The sequence below is a fragment of the Castor canadensis genome, chromosome 8, assembly GCF_047511655.1.
Source record: "Castor canadensis chromosome 8, mCasCan1.hap1v2, whole genome shotgun sequence".
NCBI classification, from domain to species: Eukaryota; Metazoa; Chordata; class Mammalia; order Rodentia; family Castoridae; genus Castor; species Castor canadensis.
In genome coordinates this window covers 18041604-18065455 of record NC_133393.1, presented here as the reverse complement: position 1 = coordinate 18065455, position 23852 = coordinate 18041604, and the positions used below count along the sequence as shown (strand labels likewise).

The following is a 23852-nucleotide window of genomic DNA, read 5'->3' as shown; positions in this document are numbered from 1 at the left end:
TGTTGTTAGGGGTGATGAGACATTTAAATACATTTATTTGGCATTTACCCCTACTAGGTGTGGAAGTAAACTCCAGGTGGTAGTGTTTACATTTGGCAATAGTTTTTTCACTTCTAATGTTACTTTCTCATGTCCATAGATAACTGGAACTCTCCTACTTAGAAGATTCTGGTAAAAAGAGCCTTTTCTCAGGCAGCCCTGGAATTTCTGACTGCTGTTGTTTATATATGTGTGTGATCACAGTTCCAGAGAGAGTCAACCCCTTTCAAAAAGTGGTAGAAGTACTTTTAAATTACTTAAACAAACAAACACCCCCAAAAACAAAACCTAAGAAACAAAAAAGGGATGAGTTCTTGCTCCAGGTGTCTGGGATGCCTGAATCCCCAATTCAATAAATGTAGCCTTACCAAAGTCCCTTCTCATTGGACAGGCATCAAGAAAGCCAGACCAGGGCTCCCAACTGTCCCTACAATGCTGCTCTTGTGGCCCCAGCTGTCTGGACAGCTCTCAGTCTCATCTGCCTGGGCTCTGTGACTGCCTTCTGTCTCAAGGAGCTCACGCTGCACTGAGACGCCACCTGATGGCCTATTGCTGGCACTGGGACCTGACTGAGATCAGCCTCACAGGCTGATCACTGCTCCATGGCTCTGGGCACCTACCTGTCCAAGTCTGTGGGTATTTTCTCCCAGGCCAGCTGAGGATTCAGAATTACTGCTGCTGTAACGTACCAGGTCTAAGGATATACAGTGTTGGAAATAACGATATATTCTTAGTGTTGGGACACATTTCCTCTTTTCCCAACAGAATCCTTGGTAATTAGAAGTTAAATCATAAGGATGCCCATAAAAGTTCTTCTTTTATAATTACGCAACAAATGAAACTTTTTTCTGTCTTTTCCTTTCAGTGGGAAGGAAACCATTTTCATTTCATTTCATTCTCCTTAATTTTAAAGACAAGTGTCCTGTAAGGCAGGGAGATGAAATGACTTGGGGTCACATACTGGTGGGAGGTGAAGTTGGCAGTGAGGCCCCTGCCTCTGAGCCAGGCCCCTTCCTCTGTCCTTTCCCTCCCCTCTCCTCCTTTCCTCAGCCCCTACTTCCCTGCCTGGCATTAACTGTTTCTCAGAGCTCCCTTCTAGACTCTCCTTGTTCTTTTGTGAGGTCATCTGGTCTTGACCATTTTCTGCATGTATAATCCTTAAATCCATGTTTCTGCCTGGATGGCTCACCATTATCACTGCTCCTCCTCGCCCTGTATTTTCTTGCAACAAATGTCTCCAGACTTTTGTTCTCCAAGGACGTAAGGACAGAACCTTGTGGTCTTCAGTTCTCCTTCCTCCCCAGCTCTGGTAGTCACAAGTGATTCCTGAGAACCAACTTCATTCAGAATCCTGCACCAATGCCCTTCCCAGTCTGCTTTGTGGAGGGATATGGTGTGCCAAGCCTTGTGCTGGGTGCCAGGGACACAAAAATGCCACCACACCCTCTCTGCCCTCAAGAACTGCAGTGTGGTGGGGATCCAGGTCAGAGCCCCCTGCTACGACTATTATGCAAGCTTACAGGTGCCAGGCTGCCCACTGTGTCCAACTGTCCCCATGCCCCTGCTGTTCCTGTCACCTTCTCTCAGACTAGCAGCTTGTACCTGGTACAAATAGCAGAGGCGTTCACACTGCCACCTGAAGCGGGTGTGTCTAGGCCATCTCAATGCCTGTGCAGGTTTCACTGTGCACCTTCTCCCCTGGCCACTGGGATGTGAGACCTCATGCTCCCCAGCAGCAGTCGGCTCTAAAGGCTGCTCTGCAGGCGGGGCTTTCCTCTTCTTTCCTTTTGCTCTGCTTCCAGTTGTCTGCTTCATCCCTGCTGCTGCTCCCTGGGACATCTAGCCTCAAAAGCCAGCATGTGGCCTAGATAAGGACCCTCAGAGGGAGGAAGCTGCAGTGAGTCCTCAGGGAGCAAGGAAGGGTGTGGTCAGACCCCAGGCAGGGGTCTGTAAAATAATTATCATCAGGCCAGGGAGGAGCATTTATTTAGGGTTTTTTTAGAGTCTGTTTCCCTGTTGTTTTTTTTTTTTTCTTTTCTTTTCCCCACTAGAGCCACATGTTGCTATGGGAACAAAGATGGCACTGGGAGCCCAGAGCCACTCTCTGGCCTGACAGAATCCTGTAAATAAATTCTGCCTCACTCTAGGCTCTGAGCTGAGTGGTCCTGGAGGGCAGCACAAGCAACCACTTGCAGACTTTCTGTCCTGCTGGTGTGGCCTGTGACAAGACGCTGACCTATCACTATTCCTAACACGGTGGCAGCAAGGTGCAGAGTGGCTTGCACCTTCTGAGACACAATCATCATGATATCCACCCAAGGGTCACAGAATCCATTTCATAGTTGAGGAACATGCCCCTCCTTCATCTAGCCCTGCACCTGGCCACATCACCTAACCCCCACATCTGTCTTTACCATCGATTGGGTGCAACCCTTGGAAATGTCACCCAGGGTTAAGGCATTCTTCATGGGTACCGATTATCACGCAGTGAGGCTGTAATCCCAGAAGGAAGGACCCTGCCTCAGTTTCTCCCTGAGCCCTAGCATGAGCTGGTACACAAAGTGAGCCCACAAGAACAGTTGGACTCAGAGTTACCTGAGTATGGGCTAGGGCAGAGTAGAGCCCACTTCTGCACCTTACAGTTTATTGGGCCTTCCTGGGAGGCACAGCAGCCTGGATTTTAAAACCAGCCTGCCTGGATTCAAATTCCACACTGCCTCTCAATGGCAGGTGACTTTGTGCAAATTACTTAGCATTCATTTCTCAGTTTCAGTTTCCTTTTTGCTTACAACCAAACTTTTTACTGTGAAAACTATACACGAAACATGCATAGAGATATAGTCTATCTAATAATTATACAGTAAACACCCACAGAAATACCATCTAGGTCAAGAGGCAGGGGCCTGTAACATGCCCTGATCCCAGCCTCCCCACCCAGAGAAAACCACAGTTCTGGCTCAGATAACAATCACCCCCCCCACACCTTTTCTTCTTAGTATTTTGTTATGCCTACTTTGAGTTTACACAAATGGAACTCCAGTGTATGTATTTTTTGTGTCGTTCATCATCACCTCCACATGGATGGTGGTTCATGCAGGACATACTGCTTTGTTCATTCTGCTGTGGACAGATGGCCACTGTGTGGTGCTGGGTGCTATGGTAAGAGCAGCTTCACTAGATAGCATCAGACTGCTACCCAGAGGGAATGGAGAGAGACCAGTTACTTCCCCAGCACAGGATGGCAGTGCCCATTGCTCCACATTCTGGCCATCACTTGGATTAAATATTGTGATAAGTACAAAGAACTTGGAATAGTGCCTGACACTTAACAAGTGCTCAGTCAATACTAGCTGCTATTATTGTCATTTATAGTAATTATTATTCTTATTACAAGTGCTCAAAGCTAAGAGATGTTGGGATATTTGGTATATGTACATCTCCATTTACAAAAGTTTGTGGCTTAAAGAAATCCTCAATATGACTACAGAAATTGTCACAGAATGCCATGTTCTCTTGATAATGAAAAGTTATTTTTCTGAATCTTTTCCTTTATTCCTTTATCTGACTGATGGGAGGAGAGATTGCTGTCCAGAGCGAATCATTCATTGGTTTGTTCACTCAGCTAACAGATGCACTATGCTTATATATGTTGGGCATCTGCAGGGTGCAGAGATTCCAAGATTAAAAAGACACAGCCTCTCCCCTCCCTACACAAACCCAATATGCAAGACAGAACCTGAGGGCTGTGTGCAGCCATCAATACCATCCTCAGGGTTTGCTATCGACTCGGCAGAAGCTTTCACGTGGGTTCTTGTGAGCAGTAACCTGTCTATATTGCCAAAAGTTCACTTTTCTCACAGTTCTTTTGAGCTCTTGTCAACCAATAGCTTTCTCCCAAACCCAGATTATCAGAAAAGTCATAAAAAAAAAAACAAACATAACTCCTATTCCTTTTAATACAGCTGACTAAGTTTTATAGGTCTACAACATTGATGGTGTTGACAGGGCCAATTTTCTAACCTTTTCCATAGTGGAGAGACTTAGAAAGGGGAGCAATGTCTGCCTCACCCCCTTCAAGGTGCTCAGAACAGATCAGCAGTGGAGATGAGTGGACAACCACATGGGAATGAATGTGTGTTTGCCACGTTGGCCACTGAGACCACCAAAAAGTGACTGAGGAAATAGCCAGGAGTGAACTTTCTGGCCACAGACCCTGGGGAGCATCAGATGATTGAGAACAACCTAAGGGTAGGTAGATGTGCTGAAAGACAAGCTGACAAGGGTCTGCCACCTAGTAAGAGACTGGGAGGAAGACAAAAGAAACAGGCAAATGGGCAGATATGGAAAACCTTTCAAGGGTAAAGGAGAGAAATAAGAGATGTGTGAGAACCAGGTTGAGCACAGGGAAGAGAGCAATGGAGGAAAACACACACACTGGCAGGAAGGGAAAAGACAAGCGAGTGTGCTGAGGAACTGAGGACAGAGGAGCAGGAGGTCATGGAGGAAAGTGGAGGAGGTAAGTGGTAGGGGAATTTACTGACAGAAGTCATAAATGTAGCTAAAAACTAAATGAATTAATTGCTGTGATGTTCACAAAAGATCACAGACAGATGCCAGCGACAGATGTGCACTTCCCAGAGGAGAGGGATAGAAGGATGAAGGAAATCAGAAGCATGCCCAAACAGGTGACCAGGAAATCGGAGCCTCCACAGATTGTGTGGCTGCTGCCATCTGAGAGCGTTTGGGGAAATCACGTGCAGCAGATGGACGCTGAGCCTCTCTCTCTATGTGGGAGGGCCTGCCTGGCCCAAGCCAGATGAGCACAAAATCTTGGCCTATCTTGACTCAGGAGCCTTTTCTATGCCCTCTGGGTATGGCAGCTAGCTGTTTGGAGGCTGAGGCAGTATCCACAGTCATGGCTGTGGAGCTGTCAACTCACTGGGCTTTGGGACATGTGGAACCACTTAGGGTTTCTCTGAACGGTGGGCAGCTCTTGGCTACTTACACACAGTCCAGGCCATTTCTCATCTTTTGCCAAAACAGCCTAAGCACCCTTTCCTCTGAATGCCTTCCCACTCCCAGGAGCCCCTACTCTGGCCACCCCTCCCAATGTAGTGGTAGTAGGCCCAGCTGGGCGATGTGGCAGGAAGTTAGTTCACCACCACCTTTCTTTCTTTTATGCATAAAGACAGTCTTGCCTGTCATGGTAAAAACCAATCCCACCTATACTTCTTCAAGTTAACACAGTCTTTGTATTCACAAGCACCGAGAAACTAGAGGAAAACAAGTCCTATCTCTAAACTAAAGACCACTGTCATGGACTGCATGCCTGTGTTCCCCAGATTCATGTGGTGAAATCCTGCTCCCACCCCCCCACCCCCCACCCTGTTGAATGGCACCAGAAGGTGAGGCTTTGGAGTGATTAGGTTAGATGAGATCATAAGCATGGGGACACAGTAGAGGATACAGGAAGGGAGAGTGTATCAGAAGTTTCTCTCTCTCTCTGAGTGCATGCACCAAGGAAGGCCATGTGAGGACAGAAGAGAAGAGGGTTCCACCAAAAGCCAGACCCTGTGGGTACCCTGGCTCCAGATGGCAACCTCCAGAACTACGAAGAAGCATTTGCTGACTTAGGCACTCAGTTGGTGGGGTTCTGCTATAGCAGCCCAAGCTGACTCAGCAGCTAGAGTGGCCTGCAGCCCAGTGGGGACAAGATGAGTAAAACTCCATTTCCCAGGCCTCCAGGACACCCTCCATGGTGAGAAAGAGGAGTCCTGGGCTCTCATTCTCAGCCTCTAGTCCTGGTCTGTGCCCCCATGCAGCAGTGAGTGTCCTCCTGCCTGGGCCATTTCCTTTCTCCTCTAGAGCTGTCTCCAGGAATACCATCTTTCCAGCTGGCCAAGGCATCTTTTCCTCAAGGAGGACCATCCCTCAAAACTCTGCACTTCCACTATCCTTTAAGAAGAAACCGTTTCTTCCACGTGATGTCCCAGCAAAGTGCATTCTCCCAGAGTCTGCCACCCCTCCATGCCCACGGAATTGCAACCTTATTGTGCCTTCTTGTGGCTCTGAGAGTGGAAGTTCATTGATCTTGCCTTACGGACCTGTTTATCATGTGTTTTATGATTTGAGATCACTCCCAGTTGGTAACACTACACTGAGGCTTTAATTTTCCTGATCAATAACTGATTCAATAAGGCAGTTTAACAAGTTACTCATCAGCCAAATGATACAGATCACCAATTAAATAGTGTCTACTAGCCAGACTATCCAAACTGGCTGGCCCAGACTCCCAAATGGCTGAGGCCCTACTCACACAGATATTTGGGGGAAACTCATCATGAAGAGAGATCTTTCATGCCAACTTTGAAGTTTTGTAATAGGAAGTGATTCTTCATCAGTAGCTTTGAAAGCCAGCTACTGGTGGTTCATGCCTATAGTCTTAGCTGTAATCTCAGGAGGCAGAGATCAGGAGGATCAAAGTTCACAGCCAGCCCAGGCAAATAGTTTGTGAGACCCTATCTCAAAAATACCCAACACAAAAAAGGGCTGGTGGAGTGGCTCAAGTAGTAGAGCACCTGCCTAACAAGTTTGAGGCCTCGAGTTCAAACTCTAGTACTACAAAAAAAAAGAAAGAAAGAAAGAGAAAAAGAAAGAAAGAAAAAAAAGTAGCTTTGAGGTTTGTCTCCGTGGCTCACATCTGTAATACCAGCTAGATCCACAGGATGAGGGTCAAGGTCAGCCTGGGCAAAAAAGTTAGTGAGACCCCATCTCAACCAATAAGCCAGGTAGTAGTGGCATGCACATAGTATAAATATGGTTCAGGTTGGTGCAGGCAAAAAGGTACAAGACTCTATTTGAAAAATAACTACAGCAAAAAGGGCTGGGGGTGTGGCTCAAGTGGTACAGCACCTGCCTAGCAAAGACCAGGCCCCGAGTTTAAAAAAAAAAAAAGCTTTGAAACATAATGTCTAAGAGTTTTTTTCCTTCTTTTGATCGTGAGATGATCGGGAAGAGACCCCAACCAGATTTGCATCAGAGGTTCTTAGCCTTTCTGATTTGAGAATTCCTTTTACTGCACACATAGTTTCAGAGGTCCACTTCAGCATTAAAGTGAAAAACTAGTCTTTTGGAGGGAGATGCATTGTATTAGAAGTACAAATGAAAACAGTATGTGATTTTAGTTCAGTATGTTACTTATAAAGATGAACTTCATTTTTTCACATTTAGTAAGTAATAAACACATAATTACCATACCTTAAGTGGTAAAAAAACCTGGAATTTATTGGCAAAATTTTAAAAAATATTTTGGGTTGGGGCTCAGATATATATTAAAATACAGATTCAAATTAGGTTCTATTTATTATACATGCAAAAAAGAAAAAAGTGCTTTTTATAATGATTTTTAGAATTCTTGAATTTTGCTTTCAAAAATAGCAACTGGTTTACTATTATAACTTCCAGGTTTGTTGTGAGGAGGTAAGAGAAAACGTTTGGGTTTCTGTTTACAAGCTCTTCTCTGCACGAAACACATTGTATGTGAGGATCACTTAGATTCTAAATATAAGGGCAAAATGAATCTAAATCATCACATTTTCACCTTTTAAAGTGAAAAGTACTGGGGTTTGAATTTAGAGCCTAGAGCTTAAGTCACACCCCCAGTCCTATAAAGTATTTTTTGAAGGACCAGACATACCTTGACATGCTCTGAGAATTCTGAGTCCATGAATACAATGCACAAATGAGTGGGGCCAGCTGCTGAATGAAACTAGAGCCCTTATTTTCAAAAAGCGGAAAAAACACTTTTTTCTTCTGAGGCCTCTCCTACTTAATGTCGTACTCCCATGGGCACAGGCTTTCCCTTGGGCCAGCTGCTGGTAGAGTCCAGAGCCCTCTCCTAGGACTGGCATTTGAGATTCATACCTCATCCCAGCCTCCAGCACCTATGTCAGCACCCAGCAAGCAGATGCCTGACAACCAGTACTGGGGAAGGAGCTAAGAGGCAGGAGGTGGGGCCCATGATCCTCTGCTGTGGAATCCATGTCCCATAGACACTTCTCTTAGGAAACACAACTCAAAGGTAAAAACACCAAGAATTTCAAGATGGAGCCACAGAGCATTAAGTCCTAAGCATGGGGCCTCATATGACTGTCCTGGTGGCACACCTTTGCATAACTGAGAAAGACCACAGAAGGTGAAACTGCAGATTGGTAACTACTTTTAATGCTTCTCCGTTACCTATGGAATTTCTATCTCCTCGTCTCTGATGTGTCCTCTCTTTAACCAGAGGTCCTTCTGAGGTAAACACTGCATATGGGATGACATAAAAGTGAGAGAGGGATAAGCAAAGCAAGCCCACAGCGCAGCCATTTGCAAGATACAATGCTCAGAGGGCCAAGGACTCTGAGGCGTGGGCCAGAGCAGGGTGTTTGACCTCTCAAGTTGTCTGTGGTGGCAGATCCTGCAGAGGCTGGAGGAATAAGCCAAGCAGTAGGTGTTGGCTTTCATTTGCTAGTGGAGAGATATCCAGACACAATAATGATAGCCCCACTGGGCAGGAGCAGGACTTTTGTAGAGCTGTCACAACAGGCCATTTGTAGGCAAAGCAAACACTCGGATACAGTGTTGACCTAGACATCAGAAAGTGTCACGACACTTCTCATGAAGAGAGCCTTACCTCATTTGCTGTGTTGTGTGTTCCAACAATGCGGATGAAGGAGGCAGGTTGTCTTTCAAAAGTAACTGACTGCCAGGACCTGTGAGAGTAAACACCCATATGCCTGGTTAGATGCTGCACTTAACCCTGCTGACAGAGCAGCTGATGGGGTAGTTGGTAATCAAAGGAAGAATCCCCTGAGGACGGAGGGGCTCCTGTGCTGCAGGAAGGATGGGGGCAGGGCTCCCCTAAAGTGGAGTTGAGGGAAGAAATACACATTGCCCCATGAAAAGCCTGCCATCTCACCAAAGAAGGTACCCCTACTGCCTGTGACTGCGACTTAGGGTTCCTACCAAGTCCTCTAAAAACAAGCACAAAGCATAGGCCTTATTCACATCGTGACAAGAATACAGCTGGATATGAATGTAATCAAAGTTGGTAGGAGTTCATAAAATGCATTCCCTCATCAATAATATGGGGCCATATTATAGGCCATATCATAATATAGGACTTACCTCAGATCAGAGGGCTTCTGGAGAAGGACCTGGGAATTCATCACATATGCATGAGTGAGGGCAGGCCCTGGAGGCTCCTGGGAGAAGAGTGGAAGCACCGCAGGCAGGGAAATTCCTACACTTGGGCTTAGACCAGTGGGGTCACACACTAGAGACGGCATGTGGCAGGCAAGTTCTCTGCTGGCCTCCACCCTTTTCCAGCTTCCAAACAGAGCCTACTCTCAGGAGTGGCCCACCCAATATTTTCAAGGCAATTCTGCATGGATCGACCTGGGTTAGGCCAGCTGAGAAGGCCTCCAACAACACTGAGGGGAAGAGCTCTCCTGGCCTAACGTTCAGGAGCTCATCAGAATGCACCAGCAGAGTGCGTAGCACCCATGACTGTAAATTCCAATAATATTTTCTATAATAAATGAGAGGAGTTCACAGTTGCTGCCATCCCTCCTCCACTCACACAGTGAAAATGCCAGCTGCTGCGAAGCTGTTTCCTGTAATTGTCTAATTACCAAGCAATGCTAGCAAAGAAAATATATGTATTTGCAGTTTGTTTTTCCCCCTTTGGTTTCAGGTGCTTCATCTTCTCTCTCACTATGCACCTCCCACTGAGATTGATTCACTGCTGCCTGGACACCAGTCCTCTTAAGGTCATTAAAAAGTCGTTACCAACCTGTGTGCAAAGGCTGTGCCTCTGAAAGCAGTTTTCTGAAAACAGAATGAGAAAAATTGCTCTCTGTATAAAAACGCTATTATTCACACACAAAGGAAAGGCCACCTGGCTATCTCCAGGGCTTGAGTTCTTCCTCCATTTCTTCGATGAGGGACTTTGCTCCTCTAAGATCCCCAGCTCTATCAGGAGCCAGTGGATGGGATGCAGTCTGTGGGCTGGGAAGGTCTTTGAGGCAGTGGGGTTCTACAGGGCTGGAAGTCACTTGTGAGCTAAGTCTCTACCCTCTGGCAGGGAAGAGGAAGCAAGGGGAGTTGTGTGGGGCTCAGAATACCACCTTTACCCTAAAGGAAGCTACAGCATGCACACCAGAGCTGGTCCACAGCCTGCTTCCCAGAGCACCCTCCAGGAAAGGGAAGTAAAAGTAAAACAAGTGACAACAGCGTGGTCTTCACAATAACTGGGCTTGAACCACTGTTTCGCAAAAGGATGGAGGTGGGAGGGAGGATGAGGAGAGGTAACAGAATGAGGATTTTTGTTCTTAGCTTTGTAGCCCCATGTTGGTCAGTCTTTCTGTGACTTTGGATTTAGGATAAGCCTTTGCACATGGAAGCTCTCCATTCTTGAAGCATGCATGGCTCTAAGGGCAAAGGCAGGCCCAGCATTAGGCCCTGAGGCCTTTCCTCTTCTCCCTCCACTGGGCAGGGAGTGAGGTCTGCCTGGGAGTGTCCTGGGCAGATGGGCTCCCACACCTTTCCTTCCTTTCAGGGCCTCTCTCTATACCAGGCTTCTGCCTGGCCTCAGGGATCAGGGCAGCAGGCTGAGCAGGAGGGAGCATTTGCAGAGTAATAAGATCACAAGGTCTCAATTTAATACCAATCCTCCATTACATTGCATTAGTATCTAATCACATTAGAGTTCATTTTCACTAACAGAGCCTGAGAGTTGAATATATGATTTCATTTTCAGCAGAACTAGATACCAATGCTAAGAGCAAAGTATCAGCAGGAAGGGAAGCTGGTTAGGATGAGGTAATGAGCACCTCTCCCTCCCAAGCTACCAGATTCCATTTCCCCAACCTCTTCAAACTAAATGCTGCTCAATGCAGAAGCAACAAAGTGGCTTTGGAACAGTCATCACCACACTGAGCCACACTTACAATGACTGTTGGCCTCAAAGGACTCTGCCTTACATGAGACTTCACAGGGCCAGGAAACACCATCAGTTACGGCATGAGAGGAGACAGCAAGTCTTACTGCGTTTTGGTGACAGATACACGAATAATCTACTTCCCAAGCACCCAGACCCTCTTCTTGAGTAGCGCATCTTCTGGGAAAGCCAGGAGAGCCCCTGGAGTGTGGCAGCTGCCCAGCTCAGAGCCAGGCTGGAGGAAGGATCTGAACAAGAGCAAAATGTGCTCTTTGAGAGTTTACTATGAACCAGAAACTCCACACAGGACTGCAGTCCCAACCCTGCACTCGCTGACTCTGTAGGACAAATCAGTGCTCTTTTCCAAGTTACAGATTCCTTACTTGTCAATTCATCTAGAATGAGGTCCTAGTGATGTCCATCTGTAAATATGTGTCATGTACATGTGTATTCAGAGCCAGTGAATGGAATGATTGCCAAAACATTGTTCATGATTTCAGCTTTGGGGCTGGGACTGCAGCTCATTGGTGGAAGGCTTGCCTAGCCTGTGTAATAAGGCCGGGGGTTTGATCCCCAGCACCAAAGAAAGATTTAGCTTTGGGTGGAAGAATTTCAGAATCATTTACTTTACTTTTGTACTTTTCTGTACTGTTTGAATTTGGTAGAATGCATATGTATACATTAAAAAAAAAATCTATCAACCTGGCCTACTGCCTGAGGATTTAATACAGATCACAGGTCATGATCTGAAAATCATGCTGGTGAAAATGCCAGTACTGTATTACCATGGAAAGGATCCTTTTTGGAGAGGGTCACTGGGTTACAGTTAGGACAGCAGGCTTAATCCTGGTTTTTCATGGTCTATGAGCAGGGCTTGGTCCTGGTGACCAGGGCTTGGGCTCTAGTGCCAGGCACCTGAGTTTGATTCTCAGTTTGAACCTTCAACAGTCTTGGGAACTTTTAGGCAAGCTGCTTAACTTCTGTGGGCCTCAGTATCCTCATCTGTGAAATAGGAACAATGAGAACAACTATCTAAAATATTTTGTGAAGATTAAACATATTAACAAATGTAAAACACCTACAACAGTACTAGCATTTACTAAGTATTACAAGAAAATTAATGAACATGAATAAGACACATTGCTTCCCTGGCCTCATCTATGAGTCATCAAGTTTGGTGGTATTTGATGCAATGACTACTGACAAGGGGTATCCAAGTGACTCCCACCAGCACCCATTTTTCTGGGGCAGCAGGGCAGCTGGGCTTTGCAGGAATTAAATAAATACTTTTGAATGCATTCTTGAGTTTGGCACCTTCTGGGTTTCATGAGGGATCCATGCAAGATGTGCTGCAGCCTTTAAGAAGTTCCTAATCTCACGAGGGAGATTAACTATCCTTTCACAAACTAATTAGCGAACAATACAAGCAGTACAGTGTTGCCAGCTCACGGACTGGTGCTGTTCTACAAATTGTAACTGGTTGTGTGGTGCCTACATGCAATTTTTCCACAGTTAAAGTTATCACTTGTGATGGGGTTCCCAGACCCACCCAGGAAACTCAATTTAACTCATAATGAAGTTGAAAAATTATATATCTGAAGCTCTAAAACAGGGAAAAAATTATGTTGTTGCCATAGTAGTAATTAAACAAGCCACAAAAACAAGGGATTTAAAACAATCCTTCTAAAGTCACTGCTTGAGGAATGAAGATTAAATCCTGCTGTGCTTATGAAATCTGAGATGTAAGCAGGAACATGCTAGGACAGTGAGAAATGGCCCAGTGTGTCATTCTGAAGTCTCTCCCACCCCTGGACCATGGTGGGGTTCACGAGCTGTTTGGGTAGACAGGCAGCCAAGGTGAGTTCCATTGCAGAGGTGACAAAGCTGAGGTAGGCAAGAGGTAAGTAATCTGCCCCATGGTGGATGTCATAGTAGAATCAACAGAAGCCAGACTTCGTGACTATTAGCCTGCGCTCTGTCCACCAAAGGGAACAATAGGGAACTTCAAATAACTTCCAGGATGTGCACTGACTAGTCATTGTCCCCTGGGATTTATTTCCTGGGCCCCAAAGTATTACTAACATCTCACTTTTGTGTGTGCCATGACTTCAGTACTGGGGATCACAGTGGCCACAGCCTTGGGGATCACATGCATGAGTGAATCACAAGCTGACCGCATGAAGTGTTCCCTGAAGGCTCATTTCCTGTGTGGAATGAGGGAGATCATAGTATATACTTACCACTCAGGGGTGTGAGGATTCAACCAGAAGACACAGAAGTGCAGTGCGCAGTGAAGGCACGGTAACTGCTGGCTGTTATTAGTGCATCTGGCTGTCTATCTGTTTATGATTATTTTTATGGTAGTACTGGGGATGGCACCCAGGCCCTTGCACATGCTGGCCACTGAGCCACACCCAACCCTAGTGCATCTTCAGTCTACCTATGGTGAACTGGATGGGAGGACTCTGGCAGGTGCTCCCTCCACAGACAGCAACATGGGGAAACAGATCCAAACCCAGAAGGCTGCCCTAAAAAGGCAGGCCAGCATACAACTGTACACATGAAACTACACATTATTCATGAAAATATTCTTACTGATTAAATATTTTTAAATATTCTTGGAAGTATATGTGCTAAATTTGTGCCAGTGGTTGTCACAAGAGAGGGCAAGGGAGGAGACTGCTGATGGGAACAAAGGAGAGACTTCAATGTTAACTGCAATATTCATTTCTTTGATTAAAATAAAAAGGACTTCAAATGTATGTGAAAAATATTATAGGTCAATTCTGGAGGATGAGAATGTGAGGAAATGCTGTATTACTTCTTATTCTTTGTGTATTTTAAACAGCTCTTGGAATAAATAAAAGAGAGAAGAAAGGGATCAAAACTATGCAAGTGTTTATGTGACAAGTGCAAATATAAGACTTCGGGGAAGTAGAGTGGGTTGGATATGATCTACCAAGTGGTGTGCTGCCTGGAACAACTACATCTTTGTCTCAAAGAAGTGAAGACATGACAGCCACCGGGGCAGAATATGCAGTCCCCATGTGTGTGGACAGGGCTGTTATGTATGGCCCTCCTGGATGAGAACACCATATAGGCACACAGTGATGGGAGGAAGGAAGATGGCAGAGCTCTGCTGAGAACAGGTCTCCTTGCTAAGTCTTGTGCTGCCCTTCCCTCCCTGTGGATCCTACACCAAGGGTGCCTGGTCTTCTCAGATCTGGAAAATTACATGAGTCTGCTGTATATGCTGTAACAATATGTGAATGCCAGAATCTTCTGTAGCAGACTATGAACCTTAGGGAGATGGAGCCAGATTGGCAGTTAGACATGGCAAAGAGAACTCATGACTTAATCTCTGCTCCCTCCACTAAAGAGTAGTAAAGAACATAGCATGTCTCACATCAAACATATATGTTATATATCATATACACACTCAGTAGAGTGTTAAAAATGCACTATGGGGCAAAACATAGCAGTGTGAGTGGACTGAGAGGGACATTGCTGTAGATGTGCAATGGAGGGTGTCTCTGTTAAAATGGCAGCTGAACTATGACCTTGTATGAATGAAGGGAGATGACCACACACAGCTCAGAGCACTCCAGTGAGGAGGACTAGGAGGTGGTATGGTGCTTCTCTGGGTGGCAGGGGTTTCTTGCTGACACTCTCAGCCCCTTCCTGGTAAATATCAATGATGCTCACAAACATATCTCCCAGAAAAAGGCTTCTCAATGTCTAATGTTTAAAGGTGAACAGCCCATCAAGGATCACCAAAGAGAGTCTCCAACATGAAAGATAAAGACTGAAAGCAAACACAGAAGAAAATAACTCAGAAGATATAGATACAATTTAGTAGGCAGAATCAAACTTCAGAAAAATCCTAAGGTATCCTTAGAGAGAAAAAAGCATCATTATACCTTTGAAATAATAAAATGAGATGTAAAAGGAACATTTGGAAAACAAGAAACTGCTCTTGAAAATTAAAACTATGATAAATAATTCAACAAAAAGGTCAAAAAATGTAAGTGGAGAAAATTTCTCTAGAACGTCACACAAAATGACAAGGATGGAAGACAGGGAATGAGAGGACTGAACTAGGCAATCCACTGTCCAATTAGTAGCTGCTCCAGTAAGAAAGAGCAGAGAAGATCTGAGCTGTCAAAGCCACATGAGGAAGTTTCGCAGACACAAAGGACCTAAGTTTCCAACTTACACAGCCCACCAAGTACCACCATGATGAATGAAAAATATCCACACCAAAGCATGTTAGGGTTCTGAGAGAACTTAGAAGATTGCAAGTGCTTCTGGAAGGGTTTTTGAGGAAGCCAGTCAATGCACAAACCTGGGAATCAAATTCACATGGGGTTTTTCAAAAGCAACACTGGGAGTTAGGAGATAATGGAACACTTCCTTCCAAATGCTGAGGGAAAAATTAGCTTCCAGCCAAACTACCAGTCAAGTGTGAGACAGAATGAAGATACTTTCATTCAGGCGTATATCTAAAAATTCACCTCCAGTGCATCCACAGGAAACTACAGAAAACTGCTCCATGAGCACCAAGAACTACACTAAGACAAGGAAAGGTAATGGGATCCAGAAAACTGGATCAACACAAATTCCTCAGATAATAGAACAGAAAGTCCCAGGGAGGAGGGCAAGGAGGAACCCAGTCCCTATTGATTGGGAAGGCACGTGGCTCCAAGGAGAGATGGAGTGGGGAGGGAGAGAAGAAACTGATTTACTACATGTGTTAGACCAAGTTGAGAGAAACTGTGACTCTTGTAGAGTTAGGGAAAGGGTTCTTCCGGTACCCTGTATGTGGTGAGTATATAGAAAAGTCACAAAAAAAAAAACCCTAAGTAATCGTTACCTTTAGGAAAAAGGATAGGAAAAAGAACATGGCTCACTCTGAGCAACAGTTACATAACATGTTAATGCCAACACTGACTTCGATACAGAGAAAAGCTGTGAACTAATTAAGGAGGATGGTGAGAGGAAGAGCTTGTGTGTATTTCTGGGGGAGGAAGACAAAGCCAGTCCTTACTTTCAAAGTAGGAACAATTGGTAATTTTGGTAATGGAGTTAAGGAATAGCTGAATAAGGTGGACATGGTGGTAAATATCCTATATGTGGGAAGCAGAGATCAGGAAGATTGAGGATTGTGGCTTGAGGCCAGTCAGGCAAAAAGTTAGTGAGACCCCCATCTCAACCAATAAGCTGGGAGTGGTGAAATGCATCTATGGTCCCAGCAACAAGGAAGGTTATAGATAGGAAGGTCCAGTCTGAGGCCAGCCCAGCAAAAAAAAGTGAGATCCTATCTGAAAATAACTAAAGTGAAAAAGGGCTGGGGGCATGGCTCAAGTGGTAGAGTGCCTTCTCAGCAAGCATAAGGCTCCAGTACAACCACCAAAAAAAAAAAAAAAAAAAAAAAAAAAAAGAAAACTATAGAATAAGCACACAGTTTAGAAATATGAAAGTAGAGAACAAAAGAAAAGTCTAAAAGGGATGAACATGCTTGCCTGATGAGTGCACATTATGCTGGACGAGGTGGGAGCACGGCCCTTTGACACACTGCTGGAAGACCTGTGGACTGATGGCCTAAGGAGCCCCAGGGCTAGCGGTCCCCACACTACCCCAGCTTATGGATGGCTCCCAGCACTGGAAGCAGCATGAACATGGTTGCACGGCAGCATCCTCTGAACAGCAGGAGGACAGAAACCATCTAAATGCTTATCACAGGGCACTGGTTAAATGACTGCACATCCCTGCTGCCCCCACAAGGAAAGACTAGGCAGCTGGAGGGGGAGACAGAGGGAAACTCAGGAGATCTCCAGGTATGTGAAATTTATATTAAAAAAAAAGAATACACACATTTGTTTTAAACTATTTCTGGAGGAAGCTGGGTGAGAAGGAGGCATTTCACTGTCTGTAGGTTTTTATTTTAGCCATACTAAATGTATTTTCTTTGAATGTACTGCCTTTTCAAAATATTAAAGGTTTTCTAAAATAGGAAAAAGAAAAGCAGGTGACTTTGGGGACTGTTGCTTTTGCTTACAAGTCCTGCGGTTCTTCTTGAATCGAATGTCAAAACTATGTACGTGGATAAATTTGATAAAAATTTTAAAGTTAAAAAAACCAAACAAACAAAAAACCAAGCAGAGCCAGGACAGGAATGAAGCCCGTGGTGAAGAGGAATGGAAAGGGTTCGTGGAAACAGATTTATTTACAACCTTTGGGAGCAGGGCTAGAAGGCAAACATGAAACTTTGGAAAAAATCCTTGAAAAGGGAGGAAATAATAAAGGCTGTCCCTGTCAATTGAGCTTCCGGCAGTGACAGCGACACCTTCTCACTGAGACGTGAGAGGTGCTAAAGGTCGCAGTGAGTGAACATGCAGTGCATGCACATGGAGACTTGCTGGAAGATGCCTCCAACACTGACCCCACAGCTGCCTGCAGGCCCTCCACGCACAATGCTCTTAGCGTCTGGCTCATTGTTGTGATGGGCCCAGGACCATGTTCATCTCTTTAATCATATTTAAAGATGAAGACAGCACTTCCCACAATGCTGGCTGGGGTGGGAATCCCTGCATTCCAACAGCCCTCAAACTGGCCTGCAGGTCTTTGCCACTGGCTCCCCAGAGGCAGAGCTACAGAGGGCGTCCTCCACTGCACACACCAAGTCAGCCCATGGCCTGTCCTTCCCTGTCCACAGAGGTCCCGGCCCCAGGTGTCAGGCACCATGGAAAGTGAAGCCTCTGCTCTGGCACCAGGAGTAAGTTCTTTATTTTGTACAGCATTTATCTGGATTTTATTGCTGTCTCACTGCCCAGATTTACTGGGAATTCTGGGCTCTTTCCACTCACCTATTTGCCATTCAACAACTATTTATTTAGTGCCAGGCTTAGGGAAAATAGGGCCGCGTTTGTCTAATCTGACTACTGACCTGAGGAAAACTGTGGGTTAGTAGCCCAGGACTAGGCTCACTGAGATCAAAGTTGCCCACGGGACACACATAGACATAGTTTGTTAGTTTACTGAGTAGTTTTAAACATTGAGTTAGCGTCCACTTAAAAACTGGGAGATTTTGCCAGGCAACTGTGGCTCACACCTATCAACTCAAGCTACTTGGGAGGCTGAGATAGGAGGATCACAGTTCGAGGCCAGCCCAGGCAAATAGTTTATGCGACCCTTATCTCCAAAATAACTAGAATAAAATGGACTAGAAGTTTGATTCGAGCAGTAGAGCACTTGCTTTGCAAGCACGAAACCCTGAGTTCAAACCCCATTCCCACCTAAATAAATATTTAAAATGGGAGATTTCACATTGACAAACAGATTTTTCTAGTTTCTCTTGAAAACCAGAAGATCTGGCATGCATGGTGGCTGGAGCTGGGGCAGCAGACTCCAGCTGTCATTCCTGGCCTTTTGTGGCTGCTTTACCTTCTCGTCACCACTGGCTAAGGAGGCAGTGAGACTTCCGCTTCAGCCTTAGACAGAGTGCTAGCAGCTTTCAAATGCAATGATGTAGAATTTTAATTCTTGTACAGGAAGCCCACCAACTTCAAAATTCTTTGGGAATCTAGCACCAGAACAAAACATGTTTCAGTTTTTTTTCCTTAAAAAAAAAACCAAAAGAACATACATCTCTTTACACTATTCTCTTCCTGGCTTTGAGACAGGTCCAATGAAGTCGCTGAGAGCACCGAACTGTGTAGTCTCCAGTGCTGGCACCTGCCTTCCCTTGGGTTATGCTTAGAAGTCTGGGTCTAAACAGATGATCAGTTCCCACTCTGCTGCACTTATAGAGCCTCTAAGTTTTCCCATTGCATACCATGTCCCAAGCCAACTACAACTCTGGGGGGAGGGGAGGAAAGGGATCCTGCTCCAGTCCCTTTATTGACTCCTAAAGTGCTTCCAACCTGGGCTGGTGTGCAAGGACTCCAGAGTGCCTAGGCTGGGGAAGGAGTCTCAGGGAGCAGCCTGCCAGCATGGACAAGTAGCATCTTGGTTCTGTTTATGGCTTCCCTTCTGGGATTTCTGGATCTAGGTGGACATTTGGTGCTTCTGCAGAGGGGACCTTCAGCCCTCTCTCTGGCAGATGATCCTGCATTCACTGCCTTAATATAAGCTGGTCTTGGGTTTCACCTTCTCTGCTCAGAGCATAATTTTCTCTCTTGGAGGAGTTTGCTCTCAAAGAGAAGGTCAGGACTCTCCTGCCAGCTCCTCATAGGAGCAAAACTAAAAGCCTCTAAAGCCTGTGGCAGCTACAGAAAATATGTGCCCAGGGACCTTCATGGAGTGTTTGAGTGAGCATTGGGGTGGTGGTGGGGGGGGAGCTGTTTTCAAACTCTCCATCTCACTCCACCTCCTCCAAGCTCCCGGCTCCCACTTTTTACCACATAGCTCTCCTTGATTCCCCTCAGGGGATGTGGTAATTGATGATTAGCATTCCAAAGCTTGGCTTACATCCTGCTAGCCCGTCATATTTAATTACATTTTAACTATATTCGTCTTCGATAATAGCACGAACATAATTTAGATAATTATCTCTCTCTCTCTCTCTTATTCTCTGACTCTGTCTGTCTCACTTAGAGCTCCTTGCAACAGAAATCACTTTCTCAGCTCAAACACATAAACAGACTCGGGTGCCAAGTGCTCCTCTCTCCAGTAGCCACAGCTGTGCTAGAGACAATGGTTTGGGGTGTCACGCAGGAGGAAAGAAAGCCTTTTTTCTTCCTGTCTCTGGATTCATGTGTGTACACAAACTGGTGGGGGGGGGGGAGAGAGAGAGAGAGAGAGAGAAAGAGAGAGAGAGAATGAATGTGTGTGCGAGTGTGTGTGTGTGTGTGTGTGTGTGTGTGTATGTGCCTCTGTGTGGCACAGATACAAGGGAGGCCTAGTAAATCAAATTAGTGTCTGTAAAGCAGTCTCTTGGTCTGGCATTTCCTTCTTACAAAATTCAGTGGTTTCCCTCACAAATTTAAGCTCTGTTGAAACAGTTTTAAATGTTTGGGAAGTCTTTTGAAGAAAAGTATTCTTTCAAATAGGGTTTCTATTTAATTTCTCATAATTAAAGACTTTCACCCTTGTGTATTATCTGCCTCCTCCAAGAGACCATTAGGAATGAGCAAGAGATTTGGGACTCTTCCAGAGAGAGCCTGTCTTGAACAGTGCTATACAGTCAGGAGTCTCAGGGCCTCCCAAACACCAAGGGGGTCATGGAAAATCTGAGTCCCCCACCTAATGGCAGGCCTTTCCTTCTTCCCTCAGGGCAAAAGGTATCCCTCAGGAGCCTTTGATCCTTGTTTTTTTTTTCTGGTAAAGTTGGCATTGGAGTTGAAATCTTAGAGATTTTATGTTGCAAAATTCAGACTTCTAAGATTTTGAGCAAAAAGGGAATAAGGAATTAATTCAGAATTATCCAAGCTAATTTTGTTCAGAATTTAGGATCTAAATAGAGCTGAAAGAACCTCAGTGAAACAATTCACTAGGTACAGTATGGAGACGGGAGGCTGAGGAATAATCCTCACCTCCAAATTCTTGGCTCTGTCCATTTCCTTGGAGTTCCTGAAGGCTCCAATAAATACGGATTTTGTATAAAAAATTCACTTTGGCTCAATCTTGTGTGATACTGAAGGATTATCCATTAGCTGACTATCAGTCATCTTCTTTGGATCAAATTAATTACATACAAGGTCCTAGTCCACAGGGGCAAAAAGTCTTTTTTCCTTTGAAGAATAAATACAACCAAGTAGAGCCTGCACTGGCAAGTACCAGGTAGGAAGAGGTTGAGCAGGCGTGTGTGCAGTTTACAAATAAAGGGAATCATTTAGAGGCCAAAATTCTAGGCTGTCCCTGAACAAACACCAGGTAAGATTCCAGGAGTCAAGCAGCATCTAGACCAAAATCTTGCCATTGCCACGCTGAGTTTGACCATGCGTCTTGTATGTGCTAAGCAAGTGCCCAGCATTGAGCTATATCCCCAGTTTCTGGTTTTTTGAGACATGGTCTCCTATTAGTCAAGGCTAGCCTTTAACTCCCAATCCTTCTGTCTCTGCCCTGCCTCCTGAGTGCTGGGGTTACAGGTGTGTCCCACCATGTCTGACTCTTCTCTGGCCCACCTGTGGGCTGATGGGCAAAAGGGAAACCAGTGATGCACAAATTCTGACAACTGACTAGTGTGGCCCACTAGAGAAATTAGAAACCTTTGAAGGTGGTGACCAGGAAAGGTTGTAGGTTCTGTCTGTGGTGTGGCCCTCCCAGCAGGAGAGGAGGAGTCTGGACAGAACTCTCACAGTAAGGGTTCTCCACCCATGGCATAGGCTCTAAGCTAATCACTCTTTTTTCTTAGTCAAGGCAGCTGGATAGAGTGGCTGGGACCCAGCAACGGTAGCTCTCGTGGGGCTGTGCTTTCATGTTTGAAAGAATGTGCACAGGCTTCCTTTAGGCCAGACCTGTGCTGGGGGTGGGGTCCTGAAAAGCAGTTTAAGTCTGGACTGGAACCCTGCCCTGTGCAGGCTCCAAATATGTTGATTTGCTCCAGGCTGCTCATTAGAGATATCCCCTAATTTTCAGTTCAATTTGACTTCTCAGTGCCTAACTTAGGAGCCTGGGGATTTTGCTGAACTTTGCCTGCAATCTAGTAACAACCAGGATCCAGGTCTCTGCTGAATGGCAATGGCAGAGTCAGCAGTTCGACCACGTTTCTGCCAGCAGACATCTCTAGAGGCCTGTGAGGGGAGACAGCAAATTCAGTCTGCTGCTCCCAGAGGAATTCCCTGTCCTCAGCAACCAGTGCTTGACCAAGGCACTGATGTAGTGATGCAGTGGTTCCTTTCAGCCTGTGAGGCAAGCAGGAAACTCTGAAGAGGCTGCTGCCTCCCTGGAGCATGCCTTGTTCTCCTCAGCTCCTGTGACTGCCCTATACCTGCCTCTCCCCAGAAGCCTGACCCAGCAGCCAGATAGCTCCCAGATGCAGACTGAAGATGTGAGAACCAGGCATGGGCAGGAGGCAGTTTTCAAATATTAAGAATTTGGCAATTTCACCTCCTAGTGTTTCAATTACCAAAGGGATTTAGAACACAATAAGCACTAAATGTCCCCTGAATTTCAGGTTTTAAAATAAAAGACTGCTCTTATGAGAATTCATGCCAAAAGCCCATACAAAACAAAATCTAGCCCTGGCCTCAGAAACCCACCACAGTACAAACAGCTGAGCAAGTGAGTGGCCTTCTAAAAGTATCACCAGACATTCTCACAATCAAACCCAATCAATTTCATACCTAAAAATTATACTAACCCCCTGATGACATGCCAAAGTCGTTTAGTACCTAACACTGGGGAGATATTCAGTTCAAAATTTAAAAATAGACTCCCCTTCTCAGCCATTAAGACCCTGATATTTGTAGCTGAAGAGATAAGAAATTGGGGACACTGAAGAGAGCTTAAAAATCTCCAGAGTCCAAAAAAAAAAAAAAAAAAAAGTTTCTTTATGATGAAGACTATCACTCTTAACATGGAGTTGCCTGGAGCCATTTACCTCACTGGAATCTCTGAATGTGAGTTCTGTAATAAAAAGGTGACAAGTCTTTGAGGCAGGCCCCATAAAGGTCTCTTCCAGAATTTGCATTAAGTGCCACACTCAACACAACTAGAACACTGCATTCTATGTGAACAGTCAAGACAGTGAGTATCTGCAAGCTGAGACAAGGCAGTCTGTGGCCTGAATTTTTGAAAAATAATTTGTGTGTGTGTGCTTGTGTGTGTGTGGTGGGTCTCATGTATGCTATGCAAGTGCTGTATCACTGAGCTACAGCCCCAGCCCCAGTATCTCCTTTTCATACACTTTATGGAAATCAAATCAAAATAAGCAACCCGCCCCCACACCACTCCACTTGGTATGGATCACTTTCTGGGTCCAGCCTTTGCTGGCCTAGACCTCTCTTAAACTCATAAAAGGTGTGCATTCCCTCAAGAGTCCCTCAGTCTCCAGCATCTGGCTCTCAGTCACCCTCTGACTCTTTCCCCAGGCTCCTGCTGTGCACTGGCCTGGACACAGGAGAGAATGGGCTTCCTATAAAATTGCTTCTGCTCTTCTCAGTGCAGAAGGACTGAGGCAGTCTGCTGGTTCCCTCTAAACAATGTGCCAGGACAGGTGGCAATAGGCATATATTAAGTACATAGTCAAGTTAAATACTTTTTCAGTAACTTGTGATAGACAATCAGATGCTAAAACAGGTAGGGAGATTTAGCTGGGCATCTAGAAAGACTGGTGGTACAGCAGGCTGGGTGAATCACCAGATCATTTTCATTGACCATCAGAGTAAAATCTGAGAGAGATACATGGGATGGCTTGCTCTTTGTGAGGAACCCTGATTTCCCTCAGGCTGATAAGCTCAGAAATTCCCTCTCCATATTTTTGCAAACCTAGCCTCTACATGTGTGCATGCCTAAGATTTGATGCCATGTATTTCCAATCACCAGCTTTGAATTCTGTTGATTCCAACTAGGCTAAGACATCAAAAAATGTCTTCTTTACTACCTCATAGCAAACAAGCAGCCATGAGACACACAAGGAAATATGGCTTCCTTTCAGGTTTCATTTCAATTTACCCCTGGTTATTCACTATGCTAGTCTCCTGCCCTGAGGGTATGCAGAGTTGAAGGCAGATGCCGAGAAGTCAAATTGCATCCAACAAGGTTAAAAGTTATCCTTGGCACATGGAAATCTTCTGCAATAAAATACTGCAAGGTTGTTGCTGAAGTTAAATCAGCTTATTTTTCTGCATTATTTCTTGGGGAGGAGGGCAGCTGGGTGAAAGGGATG

General features: G+C 45.3%; 1 protein-coding gene across 5 annotated transcripts in view; it reads right to left on the bottom strand.

Annotated features, from left to right (window-relative positions):
* Btbd9 (BTB domain containing 9) overlaps window positions 1–23852 on the bottom strand; it is a 397758-nt gene that overhangs the window by 9233 nt on the left and 364673 nt on the right. For 3 of the 5 annotated variants that reach the window (XM_074082279.1, XM_074082278.1, XM_074082276.1), the window contains one exon: window positions 8717–8795. The exons of 1 other annotated variant lie outside the window; for it this stretch is intronic. In XM_074082279.1, the coding sequence (XP_073938380.1) occupies window positions 8717–8795 (79 nt within the window). Of the gene's footprint in view, window positions 1–8716; window positions 8796–9210; window positions 9913–23852 lie in introns of those variants that run through there. One more of the 5 variants, XR_012450652.1, reaches the window with a different exon arrangement.